Source organism: Bombus affinis, unplaced genomic scaffold, assembly GCF_024516045.1.
Source record: "Bombus affinis isolate iyBomAffi1 unplaced genomic scaffold, iyBomAffi1.2 ctg00000092.1, whole genome shotgun sequence".
NCBI lineage: Eukaryota > Metazoa > Arthropoda > Insecta > Hymenoptera > Apidae > Bombus > Bombus affinis.
In genome coordinates this window covers 683,961-705,328 of record NW_026108838.1, presented here as the reverse complement: position 1 = coordinate 705,328, position 21,368 = coordinate 683,961, and the positions used below count along the sequence as shown (strand labels likewise).

The 21,368-nt window shown below is 35.5% G+C and overlaps 1 protein-coding gene and 1 long non-coding RNA gene across 5 annotated transcripts; one reads left to right on the top strand and one right to left on the bottom strand.

Annotated features, from left to right (window-relative positions):
* The first annotated feature begins 1,833 nt into the window (after positions 1-1,833).
* Positions 1,834-21,368, top strand: LOC126927385 (uncharacterized). Of its 4 annotated transcripts, none has more exons than XM_050743542.1 (4): positions 1,834-1,924; positions 9,637-9,818; positions 11,767-11,915; positions 20,768-21,368. In XM_050743542.1, exons 2-4 carry the CDS (start codon positions 9,737-9,739, stop codon positions 20,939-20,941), a joined length of 405 nt encoding a protein of 134 aa, XP_050599499.1. In that variant the 5' UTR covers positions 1,834-1,924; positions 9,637-9,736; the 3' UTR covers positions 20,942-21,368. The 4 variants fall into 4 exon arrangements, 3 of the variants coding, with proteins under 3 accessions (XP_050599499.1, XP_050599500.1, XP_050599498.1); XM_050743543.1 differs by lacking the exon at positions 1,834-1,924 and adding an exon at positions 2,655-2,897; XM_050743541.1 differs by lacking the exon at positions 1,834-1,924 and adding an exon at positions 6,267-7,320.
* LOC126927389 (uncharacterized) lies at positions 2,863-4,373 on the bottom strand. The gene is made up of 2 exons (XR_007715432.1): positions 3,120-4,373; positions 2,863-3,031 (listed from the first exon to the last, which is right to left on the bottom strand). It is a non-coding gene; the product is annotated as an uncharacterized LOC126927389 (long non-coding RNA).

Genomic DNA, 21,368 nt, shown 5'->3' with positions numbered 1-21,368 from the left:
CATTAAGATGTTAAATAACTCCTCTTCTGATGAAGATTCATCGCTTTCATTGTCGAAAATTGATGTCAATGTCATTGCCAGATTAATATCATCCGTAGCATCACCCCTCATCTTCTGTTGTGCATTCCTCCCTTTCACAGACCCAGATACAGACTCACTTCTCCTTTGTTTGCTAACAGATTTGACACGTTTTACTACTTCTTTGAAGATTGAATGATATTGTAATCGATACGTTGAATACGTTGAGAAAGTTGAATAGTGTTAAATAATTTAAATTCTTACACTTTGTTCGCATTTGTCATTTCCCTCGTCTTTATTTCCTCTTCAGTTATTTCCTTGCACAATATAGGATAATTTTGGAATTTCATCTTGTAATAATTTTCATATTCTGTAAGAATAATTTCCAAATCGACGTTGTCGCAGACTCGATATTTCCGAGGTAGACGAGCTTCCCGGATTAATACATCGCTAACGTCTACATATCTAAAAAATATAATTTTTAATTCATTGAACAAATTTTATGCTATGAGTACACACTATACGATAATCATCAATTGGGACAACTGTTTTATTTCTAGGTAAGACAGACAAAAGGAATGTACTGTCTATTTATTATTATATAAATCCTCGGCGATAATTTTTTGCCTTCTGCTTTCTAATTTCTAATTTTTAAAGTTTGAATTTAAATATATTTTCATTTATAACTAGTTAATCTACGTTATCGATTGAGTTATTCAACTATAACTACTGAGTTACCGATGTCGATTTTCAAACTTTGGTTTCTTCCCCTATTTCCGCACTAATTTCTATTTCGATTGGTCACCGATATTATTCGAAAAAATTGGAACTAAGAAGATATCTAAATTGCAATATACTCACCCATTGCGTTCCAAATAATCACATATAAGGTACAATATGTTCCGATTACGTTCCGAAGTACGACTCTCCTCCTAATGAGACATTTATTTTTTTTTATTATTAACAATAATTATTAATAATATAAAGATTTTCATGCAATTTGCTGTTACATTGCGAGTTTAATAAATTTGTTACACATAATTTTGTTATCTACTATCTTGATACGTGCAAAGATAAATCTTAATGATATATAATACAGCGTAAATGGTTATAAATAATTAATTATTGACAATAATTATAAGAATTATCGAAAGAAAAAATCATAGATACTATGTGCGAGTGTAAAATATCACAAAAAATGAACAACAATTGTGAAAAACGCAATATGGCAAATCAATGACAAAACACACTCATGACTGTCATGGAAGTTCCAAAGTCTAAAATCTAGAATATTCCTTACCTGTTTTCGCAAATTATGAGATGTCTTATTTGTGGTACCTTGCAGCGATGATTCACCGTTCATTGTGATAGTTTTATATGTGATAATGATATCCTTGTATTGACTATCGTTTTTCGATAGTTACGAGAATTTTCGTTTATCACTTTGAGACAATCCGTCACTTCCTTTCTCTTATAAAGTTTCCCTTCAACTCCGTTGAAAACTGAGCATCAAACAGGAGACGAACGATTCGTTCGCACACATAAGCAGGGTGCGAATATAATGATGGAATAGTCGAGTCCTGTCTACTGTATAGTAAGATGGATGCGACATGGAAATAGAAAGAGAAGGCTGTATATAAGCATTTTCTGTCCTTGTTTAATCAGGCATGCACACTAGTGGACACTGACGGCGCTCGTTTACCGTTGTTACATATTTCTGGTACAAGTACGCGGGCATTAGAGAAGGACGGAACGGTCTCTCTCTTTATCCCTATATCGCGTTTTTAGTTCGCTCACGCGCTCTGTACTTATATCTATTACATTTCCACCATAAGCAGCGGCCGTGCAGTGACTTACAAAAGTTTCGAACTCGCGGACGTTTAATCACGTTCCCTACTCCGAAGGGGTAAGTACAAAGTTGCTCGTCTCAGTACTCTTGTTAGAAGTTTTATCATCTTTTTCATTTCGTGGCTACAAATTTTTCCAGGAAATTCTTATCGTTTTACAAGGGCTGTGCGACACAATGACGTGACGTCAGCTATCGATCATATACGCGAATTTGTTGTAAATTAATTAGCAGAATATCTGGAGTTCTTTATCGTTGCCAGCTGTAAAATATTAGAATTTTTCATTTATAATTGTCATATTTTCGACTCTTCCGTTGCCAAGACCACCTTGAAAGATTTTTGGTATGTTCCATCGCCCTTGTTAAAAGTGTGCCCATTGGTTAGCTATATTGATTTTAAAAATCAATACGTATATCAAGTTTATTATCTCACAGAAACAAAGAAATTCGTTTTATTAACGAATTTTCGATGTTTCTTCTCAATTTCCTTTAGCATCGAACGAAGAACATTATATGATCAAACGTTTCATCGTTCAGATTATATTTCGTTTAAAAAGATTGAAATTGATATTGAGATAAAATCAAAAAGTATCCGTTGTTCTCGAACATTCTAGTATTCCTTCGCCGCCCGGGAGAAAGACAGGTATGAAGAAAGAGGATATTTTTTTTATTAACTTTTTAATATTGACAAATATTTCGACAAATATTGACGCGTGCGACAAATAGTGAGAAAATCAAGTGAAATTTTGAATAATATCGTTTTAATAATTTGTGAAACGAATTAGTTTGGTTTTTTTCATTTTTATTAGTTTCCGTCAGTGCTGATTGACGCGCCACTCCAGTTTCCATTTCCGTTTCTCGAAATTTCCTACGTCCTTGGTCTTTGGGACTCTTTGCCCAGGTAACTGCATTGCTTCTGGGTACGTCTCACCGTTCGGGTCTCTCGAGCTTTCGGTGTCAGTTGTTACCGTTGAAGGAAGAGAAGCTGGTGACGGATATTATCGAATAAATCGTTTATTCTGGAAAAGTTCGAGTAAGTTCGTTCTGTTTGAATAAATCAAGACATAGATCAATTTTTATCGTATCATCGTGATTCGCCATGTCGTACGTTTGGTTTCGGGATACCATATGTTTTTAATTTGGTACTTTTAATTTGACATTTTACGCCTATAATCGTGACAGGAAGATACTTTCAGTGAATTATAAATATTTTAAATTATAAATTATAAATATTTGATATAAATTACAATCATACTACGGGGAAAAGTGAAACATGTGTTTTCTTGTGGAACATGTGATAGTAAATTATTCGAAGCATAATAATGCTTAATTAAACATCTATACGGTAACATTTACGGACGAATATTGGGGTAATATTATCGCGTCGCTTTAATCTGGCATTTAATGCTTTGATTGCGGTCTTTGAAATGGCATCGCAGATGCTGGTATAATATCACACGAAAAAGGAAGGACCAGTGGTTAATGTTGCAAGCGCACCAGTGCGTTGCAGCCATCGGGGGTGGCTTTGACGCCGGTGCCGAGGAGAGGCGCAGAACGTGTTCGATCGACCCGCGAACGCAGCCCGTGCTCATACTGTGACAGAGTTCGTTTCAGTTAGTCTCAGTCGCTGTTTGCCCGTCGACAGCGTATAGTCGCGCCGGCCAACGATTATTTTTTCTTTTTTTGTTTCTCGATAATTCTCTCGCAACACTCGTTCTATACGTACACCATCAGTTTATCGCGTGATCATTGTTCCCGCTTCTCCTACCTTGTCACGTCCTTCAAAGAAGATTTCCCTTCAGTTTTTTGTTGTTTGGGGAAAATTCATCGCTCGGACACATGGATTTATCGACACGACGGTTTATCGAGGCATCAGCGTGATGTACTTTTCAAGTTTCATATTTTCTCTATGATACTTTCTAAGGAAAATTTAGAATTCGAAAGATATCAATTTCCAGGAAATATAGGTCTTTATTTATCGATAGGTTTGAATTTAATTAACTCTCTTATAATTGGTATTTCAATTTTTTAATTCCTTAAATTCAGCTTTCTTTATGCTGTTAGACGATATAACGCGGGCATTTTATGATATATCGAATATATTCGTATATATTTTACTTTATACATTCGATAAATTTCCTTGGTTGGCCGGCCTGCAACCCACATACGGCACTTAATAAAAATTTGTTTCGTTAGAGGTCGGTGTTTGTTCATCTTCGTCATAAAAATGTCATGACGTCATATCATATCACAAGGGTTCTTCTGAAAGCTAGATATTCGATAACAAGATTAATGGTTTTCGGTAGCTTGCAATGTCAAGCTTTGAACTGGCGGGATCGCCTTGCTGTCAAATCGCCATTCAGCAGCGACCATATTCTTTAACTACGTTCAAGACGTATATCACGCTACAGAAACCATCAAAGGAGGATAATTGCAAGTTAGTTGCCTCTTAGAAACGAGACAGTTGGTTGTTACTTGTTATCCGTAGTTGGTAGTTGTTCTCCTTAGTCGCCACGTATTATAGAGACGACATTCATAGTCACCAGTTGCCTTCGCTAATAGTTTCTTGTTGTCTGTAGTTAGTTCTCGTCATCGCTATGTATTCCATCAACCACGTAAAATTTAACATATAGGATTTTATTCTTTTTTATTCTTTCTGTAGATTTAAGATTAAGATTCTTTAAGTAATATGAATTTAAGTAACTATTTTATGATACAATAAAGTGGAAAAACGATTATTTTACGTAACGTAATTTTTTAAAGAACTTTGAATTTAAAGGATTCAGATAGATATCTTAAACGTAATTAAACCCTCCATATCGTAACAAATTAAAAGAAATTGCGCAAGAAAGTACAAATACATTTAATGCATAAAACATATATTTAAAATCCAAATGTAGGCGTTGACGCGTGCGTGCTACATGTTCGAAACGTTCGTTACATCGGCGATAAAATTTGTACGAATTTGACGAAGAAGCTTAACATATGGTGTGCTTCAAGACGACAGTAAAAAGTGTTGGCGGATTTTTCGAAATTTCTTCCATTCTTAATAAAAATATATTGTATAAATATAGTAGGATTTTTCAAATTTAAATAGTTATAATGATTTGAAACTTTACAATTCGGTACGGTTCTGTTTTATCCTTTGAATATACCTGCCATTTTCATATCTCCTTTTAACTAAACTAAATATTTGGAAATCCTATAATTTGTACACTTCTATTTGTGAATAAGATCGATGAAATTAAAGCGTAACTATGCTTTCAATAATGGCTTCGATGTATTGCTCGCCATTATGGCGGATTAACGTCTCTAAGTGATCGACCTTAATCACTAAATGGCAGCCGCGATTCAGTGGTAGAGCCTTACACATGACGGACATTGCAAGCGCTTGTAAGACGTCTATTGTGAAACGTTTCCAATCGCATCGGTTACGACGACGGTGAAATCCGAATAGAAATATATATCGCGTATCGCTTCAGCCTGACATGTCTTAAAATAGAATCACAATTTTTCGTTCTTTAAAAAAAAAAAAAAAAGAAAAAAAGTCTATAAAAATTATATGCAAATAAAATAGATAAATGGATAAATGGTTGTACAAATTTATAAAACAGATATTACAAATATACGTAAATAAATTATATATTTATAAATTGTTTGTTTAAATATCTGTTTGTTTAAATAAATAAAAGGGATATTTACGACTTACAATGAACGTAGTCCTGTTTTTAGTTTTAAACAAAGCAAAAACGGATAACAACTTTTTAAAATGTAAAACTCAACGCAACAGTGGTTTTTTTAAATTAATCAATAACGTTCAAAGTTAATTAATTTAGAGTGGTTTGTACATTTTGTATGCTCGCCGTATTTTAACGTTTGATGTGTAACGTTTGATGTAGTACTTGATGCCCGAAAAATCGAAAAGTAATTAAATTTGATCGTTTCGTCGAATTTACAAGTGTGTATATTCGTGTGAAATCCTATGTGCTTGTGTATGCTGATGTGAAAGGCGGTAATATATTTTTCTTTTTTCGATTATTGTTGTCAACTTTTGTGTGGAATAAATCAATTCCGTGAATAGAAGTGCAATAATCAATACAGCTTACTATGAAATGATAGCACAACAACAGTACATATCGCCATTGACGTCAGCTTCACAAAATTTCTCGAATATCGAGGTTGTCCATTTGGGTTAAGAATTTATTTCCAAAATGCCACAAGCACGAATATCTTATGGAAATTTCCACTGTAATTTTTAATAATCAGATTCCATATTGTATGCTACGATTCGAGGAAAATCCGCAGCTAATATTCCGCTATTATTATCTTTGCTGCCTTTGAATACCATAAATAGTCGTCCGTAAATTTTAAAAGATTTTCTGTTGCATACTTATATTGTGTATTTTAGTCTTAAGGTGCGGGTCCTGTTCAATTAATTGAAAGTGATGAAACTGTAATGGGTCACGATAGTCAAATATTAAAAATGGTCTCGTTGGCTACATTTAAAATCTTTACGAGATATATATGCATAGTACGTTGCTACTAGCAACGGGTAGCGATGAGCAATAGAGAACAGTACCTTCCTTATCTCGTCGTGATTATGTACATACCAGTAATGCACAGTACTCGTACTGAATATCTTACAACATCTACATAGATTTTCAGATTTGTTTCGAATATTACCAGCATAACCATGATAGTAGAATTCTGTTACAGTATTAATTCTATAGTGCCGTTATGCATAATACAGCCCTAAAATGTTTCTACGAATATACGAATATTTTCGTCAGCTACTATATTCCAACCATGGCTTATTATGAAAGGAAATATATAACGAAATTACTTGTTTCTTTTAGACTAAATTAGTTTAATTTGAATAATTTTAGTAATTGTGTAGGATCGAACAACAACTTATCATTAGCTTCACTCGAGACTTGATTGCACGTAGCAACGTAATTGCGTTGGAACTGAGGGTAGAAAACAATGTCAACCGTTAGACGCGTCTGTCTGGCGAATGTGTAACGCGTGAATAATAGATGGCGTGAACCCTACTTATAGCTGTCTCGGCTTATATCGTAGCATTCAACCTAGGGTATAACGATAGGGATCATTAGAAGTTCAAAGGCCGGCTGATCAGCCTCATTTTGTTCCATTTTTTAATCAAGCGATGAATCGACAAATTGTACAGATTTCGATGGTTATCACAGTTCTCTGGAAATTTTAAAGCGCGGTACGTCGAATTTAGTCGGATTGGCTACAGACTCTTTTACGAGCAGCTTGAAACTCGATCTAGTTTCGAGAAAATGAAAAATTCGTTTTATCTCTTTGCTTCCCTGTTCCTTCCTTCCTCTTTTTTTTTTCTTTTTGCTTTTTACATTGCGTTAAGACCGGCTAAATAATATTGATTGCCATGGACGTTGGCTGGTTTAAAATCACTGACATCGACCATAACAAAAGTAAGTTTGATGATCATTTATCTGGGCCGCTGTTATTCGACTTGAGCTCTGCGCATTTGTTAATATTGTTCTAGTAGGGATGAGATATTAAAAATTTAAAATAACTTCGATTAAAATTATATTATAAAAATTATATTACATTAACGTTTAGAAGTCAATAAAGTGGAAAGAATTATAAAAGAATTATAAAAGAATAAATTATATTACAAGGAAACAATACGGCTAGGTAATTTGAAACATTCTGGCTAAAATTGCATTCTTTCAAAGTTAGGACGTACAGTATTTACAAAGTAGATTAAGTATCAAATGGGGTACTTAAGAAAATTCATGTTATCATTATTTAGTAAACATTTTCAGGTAATAGCCTTCTGCAAAAGCTGCTTTACGTTACGTTAACCTATTCATTATTAATATTAATCATATTGTTCTTATCTCCTAGGGGCATAACGATCCATTTTTATATCGTGTTAAAGCTAAATTTCTATTAGATTGTCGTAAAATTTTCTTTCGTTTTGTAAAGAAATGATAGATACACAACATTTTTTGTTTTATGTTATTTTTTATTAAATTGGAGAAAGGTGGATCGCACATAATTCAATAAAATAATATAAAGCAAAAGATATCGTACATCTATCATTTCTTAATAAAACGAAAGAAACTTTTGGAACAACCTAATATTTCTCTACAACGACACTTCTACAATGTTAAAATATTTGATAAAAATATTTGATAAAAATATGAAGAAATTCTAATATTGATTTAAACGTATCGATTTATTTACTTTTCGCTGCCAGAAATTGTTAATTATGATTTCCACTTAAAAGCGTATTTCATATTATGAGGATAAATGATCAAATTCATCTCTAATATACACATTAGAGAGTCATTTATAGCTGCAATCCTGTTTACCGCTCATATTCCTGGAACTCGATAATTCACTAGGTGATTGCTTTAACCGAGCAGAATACATCCATAAATAATTAATCGCTATTAATATTCCATCGACTTTTGAAAATCCCCGATGTGATCTATTTCACGTGATGAGAATACGTGTAAAGTGAGGTTATTGCTTGATTACCTTTAGTCGAATAAATCGAGTGATTCAAATTATAATGGGGAAGAAAGTCAAAACTATGTATATTATTTTTTTCAATTTTTATGTATCATTTGACGGAAGGAAATTTGGTAAGTAAGGTTCACCTTTTTTAATGTCAATGATTTTGAGATATGTTATTAAGCTCCAAATTCTAAGCAATCTTCTATATATATATATAACATACGTATAATAGCCAAAGTTCAACTCCCAAGTATACGCAAAGCTTTTATTTTCAATTTATGCGATACCACTATGTTCCATGAATTTATTTGCTAACGGTATTGAAACAAATAACAAGCAGAGGACGAACTATCCGTGAACTGTTTTGCCAACGAGTACGCTTCCAATATTTTCTGTTTGAGAAAACACACTTGTTGCTGTTGCAACTCCAAATATTTTTACAGCCGACGCTTTTGCCATGAATCATCGGCTAATATATAAAATAGAGAAAAGCCATAGTTGATTGTAATGGAAATTTAGAAAACCTCAAACTCGATATAGAAGGGAAAAATAAAGGAAAGGAAGGGAGAGATAATTGAAAGCTTGGGGCCAGGTTTAATTCACTGAAACCGGGCTGCTTGTGTCATCACGAAACAGAATTGCCAGTACGTCATTTCTGTGCTCCCGTCCTCGTAAAAACGGTTTCACTCGTTAAGAAAAAACGAATAGGCGGTGAAGAGAGAAAAAAGCAGACAGAGAGCGCTTTTAAAAAGCTGACGAAGCGTGCGTTGCCACAACGAGACACACGGTGCTATTTGTCGTTTTAAATTGCGCCGCAACTTGTTTTTGAGATCTTTGCTAGAGACATGTGAAAACACGTTGGAAGTATATTTCTTGTTTTTATGGAATTTAGCTGGAAAATGAAAAATAACGTAAAACATGTACTTACGACTTACAGAGTAATTGAATGTATACACTATAATAACCAGCGATTTAAGGCTTTAAAAGATTTTAAAAGATCGAAAGAAAAGAAAAGAAAAGAAGAAAGATAATATGTTGTGGCAGTCTAACTCGATTTAAGGAAATAGAGAGAGAGGGGGGGGCAAAGCTTGTTAATCTGGAAAGAATACAAGCATCAATTTCAAGCACTTATAGGGAATCAAGCGGGCTTGTTAAGGTCGTAAGTTGGACAATTATCCCGTGTTAGGTTCAATCAGCTTAGTCCTACACAAAATTGATCCAATCATGTGAAAACAAATGTATTCTGATTTTTGTCGCAGATATTTCTGGTCTACGCACTCCAGTGACCGCACAGCAGATATTGAAACACCTGATTTTCACCTATTCTACAGCGACAACATTTCTTGATTTTTTACAACCATGAAGAATTCGTACTCGGAAATACTTGCAATGCTCATCTGCTTGCAGGTTATTTTCGTCACTTTCTTCCCGTTAGGGGCTGGTAAGTTGATACTGATTAATTATACCATCGAAATTCTATATAACGGCTACAAAAAATATTTGCATCATTACCCTCATTTCCTAACGAAGCGCGTTTTTTTTACCAAGTTTTATATTTCATTTCATAGTATCAAATCTCTGTAGTTACACGAAAGTATTAAATGATAGGAAACTTGATATACACGAATTTAATTAATTAATAGGTTAGTCGATATACAGCCATTATTATTTCATGTGAAATATTACAACGTCAAAAACTTAACGTTCCTGTACGTACAGTATTAATCACAAATTGTAAGAATGTTTACTGATAAGCAAAATAGATAATATGGAAAACGCAGACCTATGGAAAGAGAATTCCTGACATTAGACAGGAATACGCGATTGCACGAAATATTTTATGGTATGTCTAACATGGAGAATATATGCGGCAAAGTACGAAAAATTCATCCTGAGATATGTATACGACCTACGCGGTACGGGACGTGTTATAAATGGTTTCCGCCACTCAGCCGTATTTGAATTTGTGAACACGATCGAACAAATGACGCGACAATTATTAATTGCCGTCTCTGCCTTAGTAACGATTCGCGTTGGAACGAGGTCGAATCGTTCCGATTCCACGCGCGATTAACAAATAATTACAGTGGACATCAATTACTTGGATGACCTTCGTCATTTCAGCTTAAAACGATTAATTTGATCAAACCAACCAATTATTTCAATTAATACAATCTGCACTTTAAATTCGCACGTCTTGTGTATACACACCGGGCCAGAGAAAAGTTTTCATTCGTTCGAGTAGAACCTTCGTAGTCCTTGAGGACGCGTGTCGCTTCTCGTGCACCTAAAGTTTCGTTCAAATTAACCGATTTATTTGAATTCGAGCGAGTGAAAACCTCTTTGTCACCGTGAGTTTGTTACTTAATTCATACTCTTAGATGCCCTTTGCTTTCAATCTCTTACATCCATTCTTAATTAGTCAAGTCGTTCGACTTTTGACAAGTATTTTAAAACCATTTTACTAGCACGAACCTACTTTTTTACTTGAGATTATCCGCTATTTTTATTCAAATGTTTATGTACGTATATACACTTTTGAATTTTAAACGAACCTTCTATTATACCTATATCCTTTAAGTGCCGTTTTAAGTTTCAAGAGACTTTAACTCGGATAGCTCGACTTGGAGTTCTAACGTATACTGTAAAGCACACTTGCGAAGTAAAACAGCAAACACGATATAAAAACTTTTTCCCCATGTAAGAAATCGAATAACCTATTTCAACGGTGCTTTAATCTCATCGATGAAGCATCGATGCAACGAAGAAGCATCGTGATAGCCGCAATGCGGATCCGTTGAACAAAAATTTCCTGGTACGGTCGTTTTCGTAATGTTATTAACCGTTTTAGTGTCGGATGTTTCAAGACTCCGTATCGGTTTGTGCTATGCAGCGCGATAGCGCTTCGTTCATTTATTTGCGAGGAGTACCGATCGACGCGATCGCGTTGCCCTTTTTCATCCTGTTTTTTTCATCGAAATATACCGTTCGACGTGCTCGCGCTTCATTTCATCGGTTATACTGGAAGCGTTACAACAAACACTCAAAAGTTTGCGAAATATTTATGCTCTGCGTTTCGTTTGCGTGATAACATTCTATAATGCAGGATTTGGTTTTCCGATTCAAGAGGTAATTTTTTATATTGGTTTTTTTTTTTATTTGGTTTATGATTATTTGAAAAACAAGTAATTACGAGAGGAAACTCTGATATGACTCACGACGAGCACGCTTGAGCGCGGTGCGAATTAATGATCGTGACCATACATCGTGGCACAATTTACCACGGTACGCGAATAGAGCGATCACGCTGCGTGGCGTTAAAACGGTTAGCGTAACTGCGCGTACGATTGTCGAGTGGCAAAGATATTGACGCTGGTAATCGTTTTCAGCGGCTTTAGGAAAACACTGTACTGATTTCGAAGGAGAAGTTGTCTCGCATGGAATGATGTATGTGCCGGGACCATCGGTTTGCAACCTCTGCTTCTGTTACCATTCGGAGCCAAAATGGTGCCGGGCTATCTTCTGTTCACCTCCTTTTGTAAGTATATGCTCATTCTAAGAGCAACCAGCTTAACACAACCATGAGAAACTAAAGTACACCGTTAACGCTTTTATGCTGGTCGTTAAAACACATGCTGCGCGAATAGGGTACACAGCGATTCATTTAACTCGCCTTGAATTAGTTTTAGAAAGACAAACATGGACAGGGATAATTTTTGTCACGAGCCGTTCAATTTATTCGTTCATTAGAACGAATTAATTTACACCTGCTGAGATCGCGATTGATGTGACAAATTTGAAATCTTGTTCCATATAAATATTTTTAAACAAGCACGTCGTAAGCTTTGTATATTTTTTAATCGCAACGAAACTGTTCAGAGAAATGCTGAAATTATTAATTAGAAAAGGAGATTTCTACGCATCGTTGTAAAAGTGTCAGGGAAAATATTGGTGAAACAGTTACGTTGTTACAAGTTCTACAAGAAGAAATATTGAAAATCACGTTCCACTTATTCAGTTGCACGTGTAAAAGGTATCTTGCGTTCGCGCAAAAAATCTCTGAAGGATACATGCTTTATAATAATTGGAGTGTCGAAGTTGTTACGCGGATCGGCGTACACGTACCTTTTAATGAAACTAGGTTACTCATTCGTTATTCGTTCCTAATTTTCAGCTTCACGATTTTTACGCAATAAAATTTTATACACCTGTTCGGTTTATAAATGATTCAATTCAAATTTAACAGAATTAAAGTTGAAATAATCATTTGTACTTCATTAAAAGGTTCTTTCAGCATCTCGTTTTAATAGTTTTATTGGTAATATTTTGTTAATCGTTATATTTAAATGGAGTTTTTCAAAGGAGAGACATTTTAAGGTAGGAAATGGACATACATTTATAATAAGAATTCAGAAGAAAGAATATTTCATACAGAGAGAAATATTCCGTCTGTATGTATAAATAACTACGCTATGAATTTTATATGTATCGGATATTCCTTCTGGTTAATGTATCTGATGTTTTTTCACGCGAGGTAGCGTATATTTGCATCTATATGTCTCTTCGTTTCTCAGTAGTAAAACTTAGCATTCATGCGGCTGATAAGTAGTTACGCACTGACAACGAGAAACATAAAATGAGTAAGAAGCATGAGACATTCTATAAGAAAAATAAAGTTGTTTTTATCTTTCATTGCATATTCGTCAGAATATTGTTAATAAATATTTAAGTTAAGATTTCAGTTGAAATAAATACATAGGATTAGACATTTATTTATATATGTATCTATGAACGCATTTGACATAAAATTTTGATAACGACTAAAATTATATATTCTGATATTAAATTAATTTAATGAGAATAAAAAACTAATTTTTTTAAACGAGATTTTGTATAAAGTTATATTTATTAGGAAAAGTTCGTTCATCCCTTTATAATATGATAGGATTACAGACTCATAGCTGTGTAAATCATTTCGTGGAATAGTACATGTGTGCGTGTGTGTTCTAAGTTTTTATTATAAAAATGCTAAATGTACTAGGAGACGTTTTTAAAAATTCATAAATTTTTCTTCATCAAACATATCAATCGTTATATTGAAAAGTTAATTATCTTTTATTTGTTTCGAGCTGCACATTGATTGAGACATTCGTGTTGGTTATAATTGCGAATTTAACGCAACGAAGTTGTTTGAATCCCTTGCGAGCATGTAAATATATCGTCGAATTAATAGGTCAATTACTTGAGGTTGGAATTGAAAGAAAGGGAAAGGTGGAGGAGAAGTCTTGCGTTTGAATGCGGGACACTTTTAAAGCCCACAGTTCGCTGAAATTGCCAGAGAATTCAATTAAATGGCAAATTAAACCATCGAACTGAATCTGTTTCCAATCGCGAGCTTAGAAGTTCTATCCTTTGAATTTTTATATCAGTCAACTTTCTTTTTGTACGTACGGTAACGAATATAATTCATGAATTAATGAAGTATGTAATTGGATGAAAGTTCTTCTTCCTGGATTTAGTTTAGACTGAAAAAAGAAAAATTGAGGAGGGGAAAATGCTGTTACGCATACCGAGTGATGCGGATCACTGGGTTATGTGCGACTCGGGCGGATGTTGTTGCCATACCCACTAAAAACCCCTCCTCCTTTTTCCTTTGCTTTGAGGACAGACAACCCCAGACAACAAAACCTGTCGGCAGTCATCAGGTTGTCCTTTCATGCCCCGTCGTATCTTCTTCTTCGGGCAGTTATTCTGTATATTCTGTATTGCTCTCGTCATCTTCTCAGCTAGTTCAGAATACTGGGCTGATCTCCTTCTGTGGTTCTTTGTTGTCTTGTATCTCTGCCTTCACTGCTCCGAGTAGTTGTTGTTGCTCTCGTTCTCCTCCTTGCCTCCTTCAAGGCCTTCGCTGTCACCCTCCTGTGAGACATGACGGTCTTGCGAAATTGCCTGAATTTATCCCAGCTCTCGTTCTTGGCGGTCACCGTGGCGATCAGATTGTCCACGTCTATCTTCTCGCCAAGAGCGTCCTCCAGCTCAATCCTCCTGTCCGTTCACTTCGGGCACGTGAAGAGGGCGTGCTCTGCATCGTCGTTAGGGTCTCCACAGTCGAGACAGTTGCTGTCGCTGCTCTTGCCAATCCTCTCTCTATAGACACCAAAACTCCTGTAGAGGTGGCCGTGTGTGCGTTATATATTTATTGGATGTGCGTGATAGTTGTAGTAGTTGGGCCTGGTCCGCTGTAATTGTCACTGGGGGCTGTAGATGTCGCTGCCGTCGTCCGACACTAGTTAGTGTCGAGTGGTGGTATTTGGCTTGTCGAGTGCCGCCACACTCCCATTCCCGGTTAACAGCTGCATGGTGTGATGATCGATGTCCATCTTCTTTTTGGTAAATAGCAGCGCACTCGGCATTAATTTCCTTGCGCCTCCAGTTCCTCCTTCAGCTCGTTGCCGTCATCCGCGCCGATCCTGGTCTTATGGATCTTGTTCCTCTCGTAAGTCTCTCCGAGCATCTTTATCTTTATGTAGATCGGGAGATTCCCGGTCAACACGCAATGTGCCGCGTGGGAGACGGTACGGTATGCCGTCGTTGTTATGCACAGGGCCGTTCGTTGTGCCCGTTTCAGCTTCTTCCTGTTCTTATCGGTATTCGCTAAGCTAATTCTTCTTTCTGAACCCATACTGCCTCCGATGGAACGGGTCCGTTCCGATGCATCTCTCGATGATCTTCTTAAAGCATTTTTCCCAGATCTTGCTCATGGCTGGGAGTATGCTTATCGGCCGGTACGCGTTAGGGAGACTGGGATCCTTTCCTGGCTTCCTTAGCAATATTACTCTGGCCGTCTTCCAGCAGTCTGGTTCCAGCTTGCTTCCAGCTCCTGCGTCCAGCAGTCCAGGAGTCTTCCATCGACTCCTGCAGCCTTCTTGGTGTTCATTCTTCCGGCGGCATCGACGACATCGCCTTCGCCGATGACGACGCTGAAGCTGATGTCTTCTTCTTCTTCGGTCTCTGCCTCTTCGCGGCCCTCGTAATGGGAGGGTCCGTGTCCCATGGTGAATAGCCTCTGTAGGACTGATTCCACCATGTCGATCGGCATGTCGTTGGTTGGTTTCTTGCTTTTGCATCTCCTCATGACTGTGCGATAGGGTTTGCCTTCTTGCTTTTCTGTATGGATGGAAACGCGTTCGAAAAGTAGAACGGAGTAATTAGCGATGCACGATCCCAGGCTGGTGAATATTTTTCCATCGGGAGAAGTCAGGTCGAGCGATACAAGATTTATATGCTCGTTCTGCCAGTTATTTCAACGTCTGTTACGCGATAGAAAATGAACATAAATGAATAATAAATGTATTACAGCCATAAAGATTGCTTGATGTACGCCACCGTATTTCCCCTATTTCTCCGATACAATTTTCCTTTTTTTTTTCTTTGCCAAACACTTTACTAATCGGTACGTATTCGAATTATCCTCAATTATTCTCGGTTGTTTCCGTTTCCTTTGGATTTACATAAGTACTCGTTTGATGTACGTGCAGAGTGAGATAATAACTATTAACAGCTATAAAATAAGAAGCGAAAATACGTTGAAACTCGACTTCTAGATTCGCGAGACTTTGCAGAGCTTCGAAACTCTCGTGTTTCAAACCTAATAAAAAGTTGTAGAGGGAGAATTACATTGCGAGATCTGTTAAGGAAAATCGTATCGTTGTAACAGGATTATTTCAGCGAGGGAAATTCCGTGTTGCGTGTAACGCGTTGCAAAGCCATGAGCTTTCTTTCGGGTTAATATACATAATCGCCTTATCGAACTTTCCATCTCACACGTGAATTTTGCATTTCAATCTTCTTACTTGCAGTCAAGTCCAGTTTAGTGTGACTAAGCTAAATGTTTCAGCCCTTCCAGGTAGAATATGTTTTATAGAGAGACGTACAACTCTATGAAGAGGAGATCAATAAATTGGGTTATCTTTAAATCACTGACAATTATTTCATCGACACGATTTCACCGACAGCGAATTCACCGGCAATGTCTATCAAAGTTTATTTACCGATACACCGAGTGAAATCACCCACAATCATTTCACCAATATTCTCCTTCGTCGATAATTATCATGCTTGCCACTACATGTTATCGTTGATTATATGTCTTTATTTACACATTCGTTTACGCGCATAACGAGATAAACGAAGAAACGAAAATGATATGTTGTCATGATGTATTGTTAAATTACTAAATAACACGAGTTATATATCTACCTACATGAAAGCTTCTAAATATCAATTATAATTCATGAAAGCACACAAGCTATTTTGCTATACACAAATAGAATTATAAGGAAATGTTACGTGCTAATGATTTAACGAAATCTATTCCTCTGTACATTTGACATTTCTGTATTATTACTTGTGTACTTTCTGCTCTTATTTACGTCATCGGAAGTAAAAATACGTTAAGCGAATCAGCTAATCTATTTGAGATATTCAATGGCTCGGTCTTCTCTTATGCGACTACCAAGTAGAAGATAAGTTCCTGGTTATATAACATTTTATAACATCCAAATTAACTATTTTTTTTCTTTTTCTTTTTCTTTTTCTTTTTCTTTTTCTTTTTCTTTTTCTTTCTCTTTTTCTTTCTCTTTTTCTTTTTTTCCCCCTTTTTCTTTTTCTTTTTTTTTTACGTGGGGGAAATCCGCTCGGACACGAAGCCACTTCTTAAGTGGCGTGGTAGTGAACATCCAAATTAACTGGGGCACTAATTAGCTGAAGCTTCTAGTCAAACCAGGTATCAGTCTTTGTACGCAAAGGCATTCATTACAATCGTTTAATGTTTGAAGAAACACCGTTACAAATTCGTGATATAGGAGAAAGCGATTCAAAACTCGGATTCATTTGTTGGAACGACGCCGTGGGCAAAAGTACATAATGGAAAACTTTCTTCCAAGACCAATTGATAGCGCTGACGTAATTAAAATGTGACGATATTGCCAGCGACGTTTCTCCAAATAGACGACTAACTTATTTACGAATTGCCGTAACACGATTGCCGCTGGTAATACGGTTAGTAATCACTTTATTGAATTTTCGCTTGACGTGACATCGTCGAGTTCCTAGAGAGATTCTTCTCCCTTGTAAAACTATGTTCCTGCAACGACTGTATTTGTTGAATTACCGTTCGTGAACAAGTCCTTCTCTTTATTACGTGTAATAGATTCTTCTTTTTAAGTTTTAATTTACGTTGGTAATTTTCTATAATTTATTACTCGAATATGGTAATTTTTTCTTAAAAAGTTTGCTTTTTCTACAATTATTTTACGACGAAACCCATCAAAAACATGATGTATCTATATATACCCTCAAATATTATCGGTTTATTCTCAAGCTATAGTTTAATTTCGGAAATTGCCAATTAAAATCATAAAAAAAAGACACACAGAAAGTTCGTTAAAATATTCGATTTTCCAATCAAGATATAGAATTTATTCGAGTAATATAGATTACAGTAGCGATGGTGACGGCAACGATGAATGGACTGATTCTTCGTGCGAAAATAAATTGGAAGCGCAGAAGGATGCATTGTTTCAGGGAATATCGATTTTCAAGCATGGTTTTAAAGTACGTGTGCGCGTGACTAGGTTTGTTAATTAATGCCGCTCCCAGGTTTTCAATATATAAATGTGACACCTACATATCTTTAAGCTTAAAACAATTGGACTAAGAATTTCGTTAAATTTAAATCAATATTTATCTTTTTAAACGCAACAATATTTTTAATGACAACTTCACGTGTAAATCAAGTGCATACATATTCGATCGTTCTTGAAAACCTGATTCTCTGCGAAGAGAAAAAATCCTTGAATAAAGATTTGATCTACGTTTTATATGCTACGTTTTACATCCACCTCTTTTCAGATATACCTCTCTATTTAAAATCATAGATCGTCACACTCTATAGGTATTTCCTTGAAAAGGTTAAAGTCGTTCTGTATAAAACCCAATTCAAAGGGGAAGGAAATTCTGCGAAAAATTCTTTCAGATTTCCCTATGTTTGAGCTCGAATCAAAGCAATCCTGTATAATAGGATAGGATGATAGGATGATTCTGTATTATTCCTTGTGTACTTTCTGTTCCTGTTATTTACAATAGGATGATTATGCGTTTAACTTCTCATAGAATCTCTCTGATTCCGTATGATATCATCAGTGTTTTTGAAATATGTTATTAATGTCGTGACGTCAACCGTTTCCAGTGCAAATTCAATTTTGAATCGCAATTTCCACGTTTGCGTGGCAAAAGCGTAAAATCGATAACGCACGCAAACATGTCTTCTTTGCTAATGGCGTACTATAAATATAAATATTTGAATAAATATTGCGAATTTCATATTGCTAAAAGATTTATACTATTTGTTCGTAAATAATCGTCGGATCTATATTTAAGTTGAAACTGCTGCATTAGATCTCTTTTCTTACTTAAAATTATTTGGATTGGTAACTTGGATGCAACATGTAATTTATTCTTCTTTTATAAATAGTGTACAGAAGATACCAATTCAGAGAAATGGAAGGAAAGTCTAAAAGCAAAGAAAATCTACAGGAAGATAAAACGTTCGAGCCTTGACAGGCTATATAAGATGCTAAGTAATCTTCCTAGTCCTGCAGTTCTTTCTATTTTCATCAATAATTATTGGTATATGTTAGGAATGCAATTAGAATTTTTGTCCTCAAGCAAAGTATAATTTCAATTTTGTATGTAAACCAAAATATTAAATATCAAATAACCATCAAATAAAATTATATTGTATGGACTACTGTTTCTTTAAATATTTGAATATTTGGTAAATATTGTTTATTTAAATATTTTAAATTGCATGAAAAAAAAAAATGATGCAAATAAATCATAGGGCATTTTAACCAAAGAGACCAATATCTATTTAACTGTGATTAAATCGTCACCGTTTAACGCTCTATCTCTTTTATTAACTGTGCCTTGTTAAACTACAGAGGATTACAGAGGATGCGTTTTTTTGATAAACAAACGTTCTGACAAATACGGCAGCAAAATCAGATATGTAGATTCTTACAACAGCAGTTATATTGTATGAATTCCGTTTTTCAGAAGCTTTATTTGTGAACGACAATTCGCCAGAGTACGGATTCACTGTAGTTATAGCTGTAGGATCTCTATCTAGTTGACAGATCTGCTTTACGTAAAGCATTCCTGTCTCTTGTTCTACCTTATCGCGATTCTCTCGTCACCTTATATGCTTTGTCGAGGAAAGTAATATCGCTACATATCTCGGCTCCGGTTACAATAATTAGTTTCCGCCTAAACTGTTAGAACCGCGTAGCACGCACCCTACTCTCGTTTATTAAACATTCAGGCCATCTGATCGCATGCGACGAGTTTTATGTTAATCCCGACCAATTACAATATCTTTCTCTCGTTTACAAGGGACGACGAGACTGGCAGTTGCGTGCTTTCCAAAGCAAAAGCCACGATATCTGCATGATAACCTAACCTCAACCGATTTTGTTGTACTATTCTTAAGTGGACTTCGTTTGTACCATTTTCGTAACAAAAATAGAATATCTGGAACACAGCATTCCGTTATGCGATATTGTCAATTTCTAACATCTGAAACATCAGAGATAATTTTTTCCCTACAGTTGTAAATTTGTGTGAAAAATTACGAACGTAAAGGTGTTTGGCGCATGTACAATTCTCCCCACCCCCCTCCCCCCTCCAACCATCATTTGCGTAGACATGCTAGAAAGATCCACTTTTCCACGGTGAAACTGTGTGTATTGTAATTTCATTTTGACAATGGTCCAACATCCGACTATGCATAAATTTAATATTAATATAAGCAGGTTTCATGCCAAGTATTACACATCTAACGTATAAGCACAAGCCCTGGTTTTAAATGCCTTGTAGTAAGACCGAAAAGATTATTCAGTTGGATGTCTGACTCAACATCAATATTTTACTTAGATGATAATACGTCGAGAGCATGTTGGTGGATGGAATGGGAGATGAATGAAGGCTTACTTCTGTAAAATACATAAAATACAAGTCGGAATGAATTTTGCCGCTTGGGGACAGAAAAACAGCTGACTGATACTGTCATACACCTGAATTTATAAAATTTTGAAAATCGATGTAACCTTTGAACTTTATCGTATTTTGTTTCATAGCACAAGTTATTCTTCCCGAAATGTACGTTTAGTGTTATAATATATTTGACCAATGGTTCTCAAATACTAGTTTTGCAAAAGCAATGGTGGAATTGCAGCAATTCTTTCTTCTTTCATTCTTTGAATGACCTGGATTTTCGAGTAGTCTAGTGACGATTGATCCGTACAATTAATCGATTTCTTTTTATTACAGAACTGCAAGAAATTCCGCGTTGAACGCCGATGTTGCGAGTTCCAATGCCTGGATGAGGTTGGCACTGAGTATTGGTCCGGATCTGATGTGGTTATCGTCAATGGTTCACCTAAACTTGAAAAACGTAGTGTATTGTGGACGCTGAGCTTAGTGATGGTAATTGTAATATTTTAATTTCTCAATAAAGATTCCGATGGCGCCGTTAACAAAATTCGTACCTTATAAACATCGACGATTAGCTTCAGCCATCGGGAAAAGAAGTAGTGTACAATTTAGTGTGTTAACGAAGAATCATTTGTAACTGAATAATTATACCTCGAGAAGATTATGCCTGAGTAATTATATTTATTCTTATTTTCTTCCCCTTTATTTCATTTTAATAGATTTTTGTATTCAAAGAGCGAGGTATGGTTATATCAGACGGGTTAATTTGTTTTTACATATGTCAAAAGAATGAAAGGAGATGACGATGAATCGGTGACAGGTAGAAAATTGTAATCTGTTGTATTTCCATGGTACTGTAGTTGATTATATTTTGTTCAATATTATTCATATTCTATCATGTAATTTGGGAATATACATACATATACATATATGAAAA

Excerpts from the sequence above, each read along its gene's own strand:
- LOC126927385 (XM_050743542.1), top strand. The coding sequence starts at position 9,737 with ATGAAGAATTCGTACTCGGAAATACTTGCAATGCTCATCTGCTTGCAG. Across the intron at positions 9,819-11,766 it reads TTTCTTCCCGTTAGGGGCTG|CGGCTTTAGGAAAACACTGT; the intron begins GTAAGTTGATAC and ends AATCGTTTTCAG. Across the intron at positions 11,916-20,767 it reads TCTTCTGTTCACCTCCTTTT|AACTGCAAGAAATTCCGCGT; the intron begins GTAAGTATATGC and ends TTTTTATTACAG.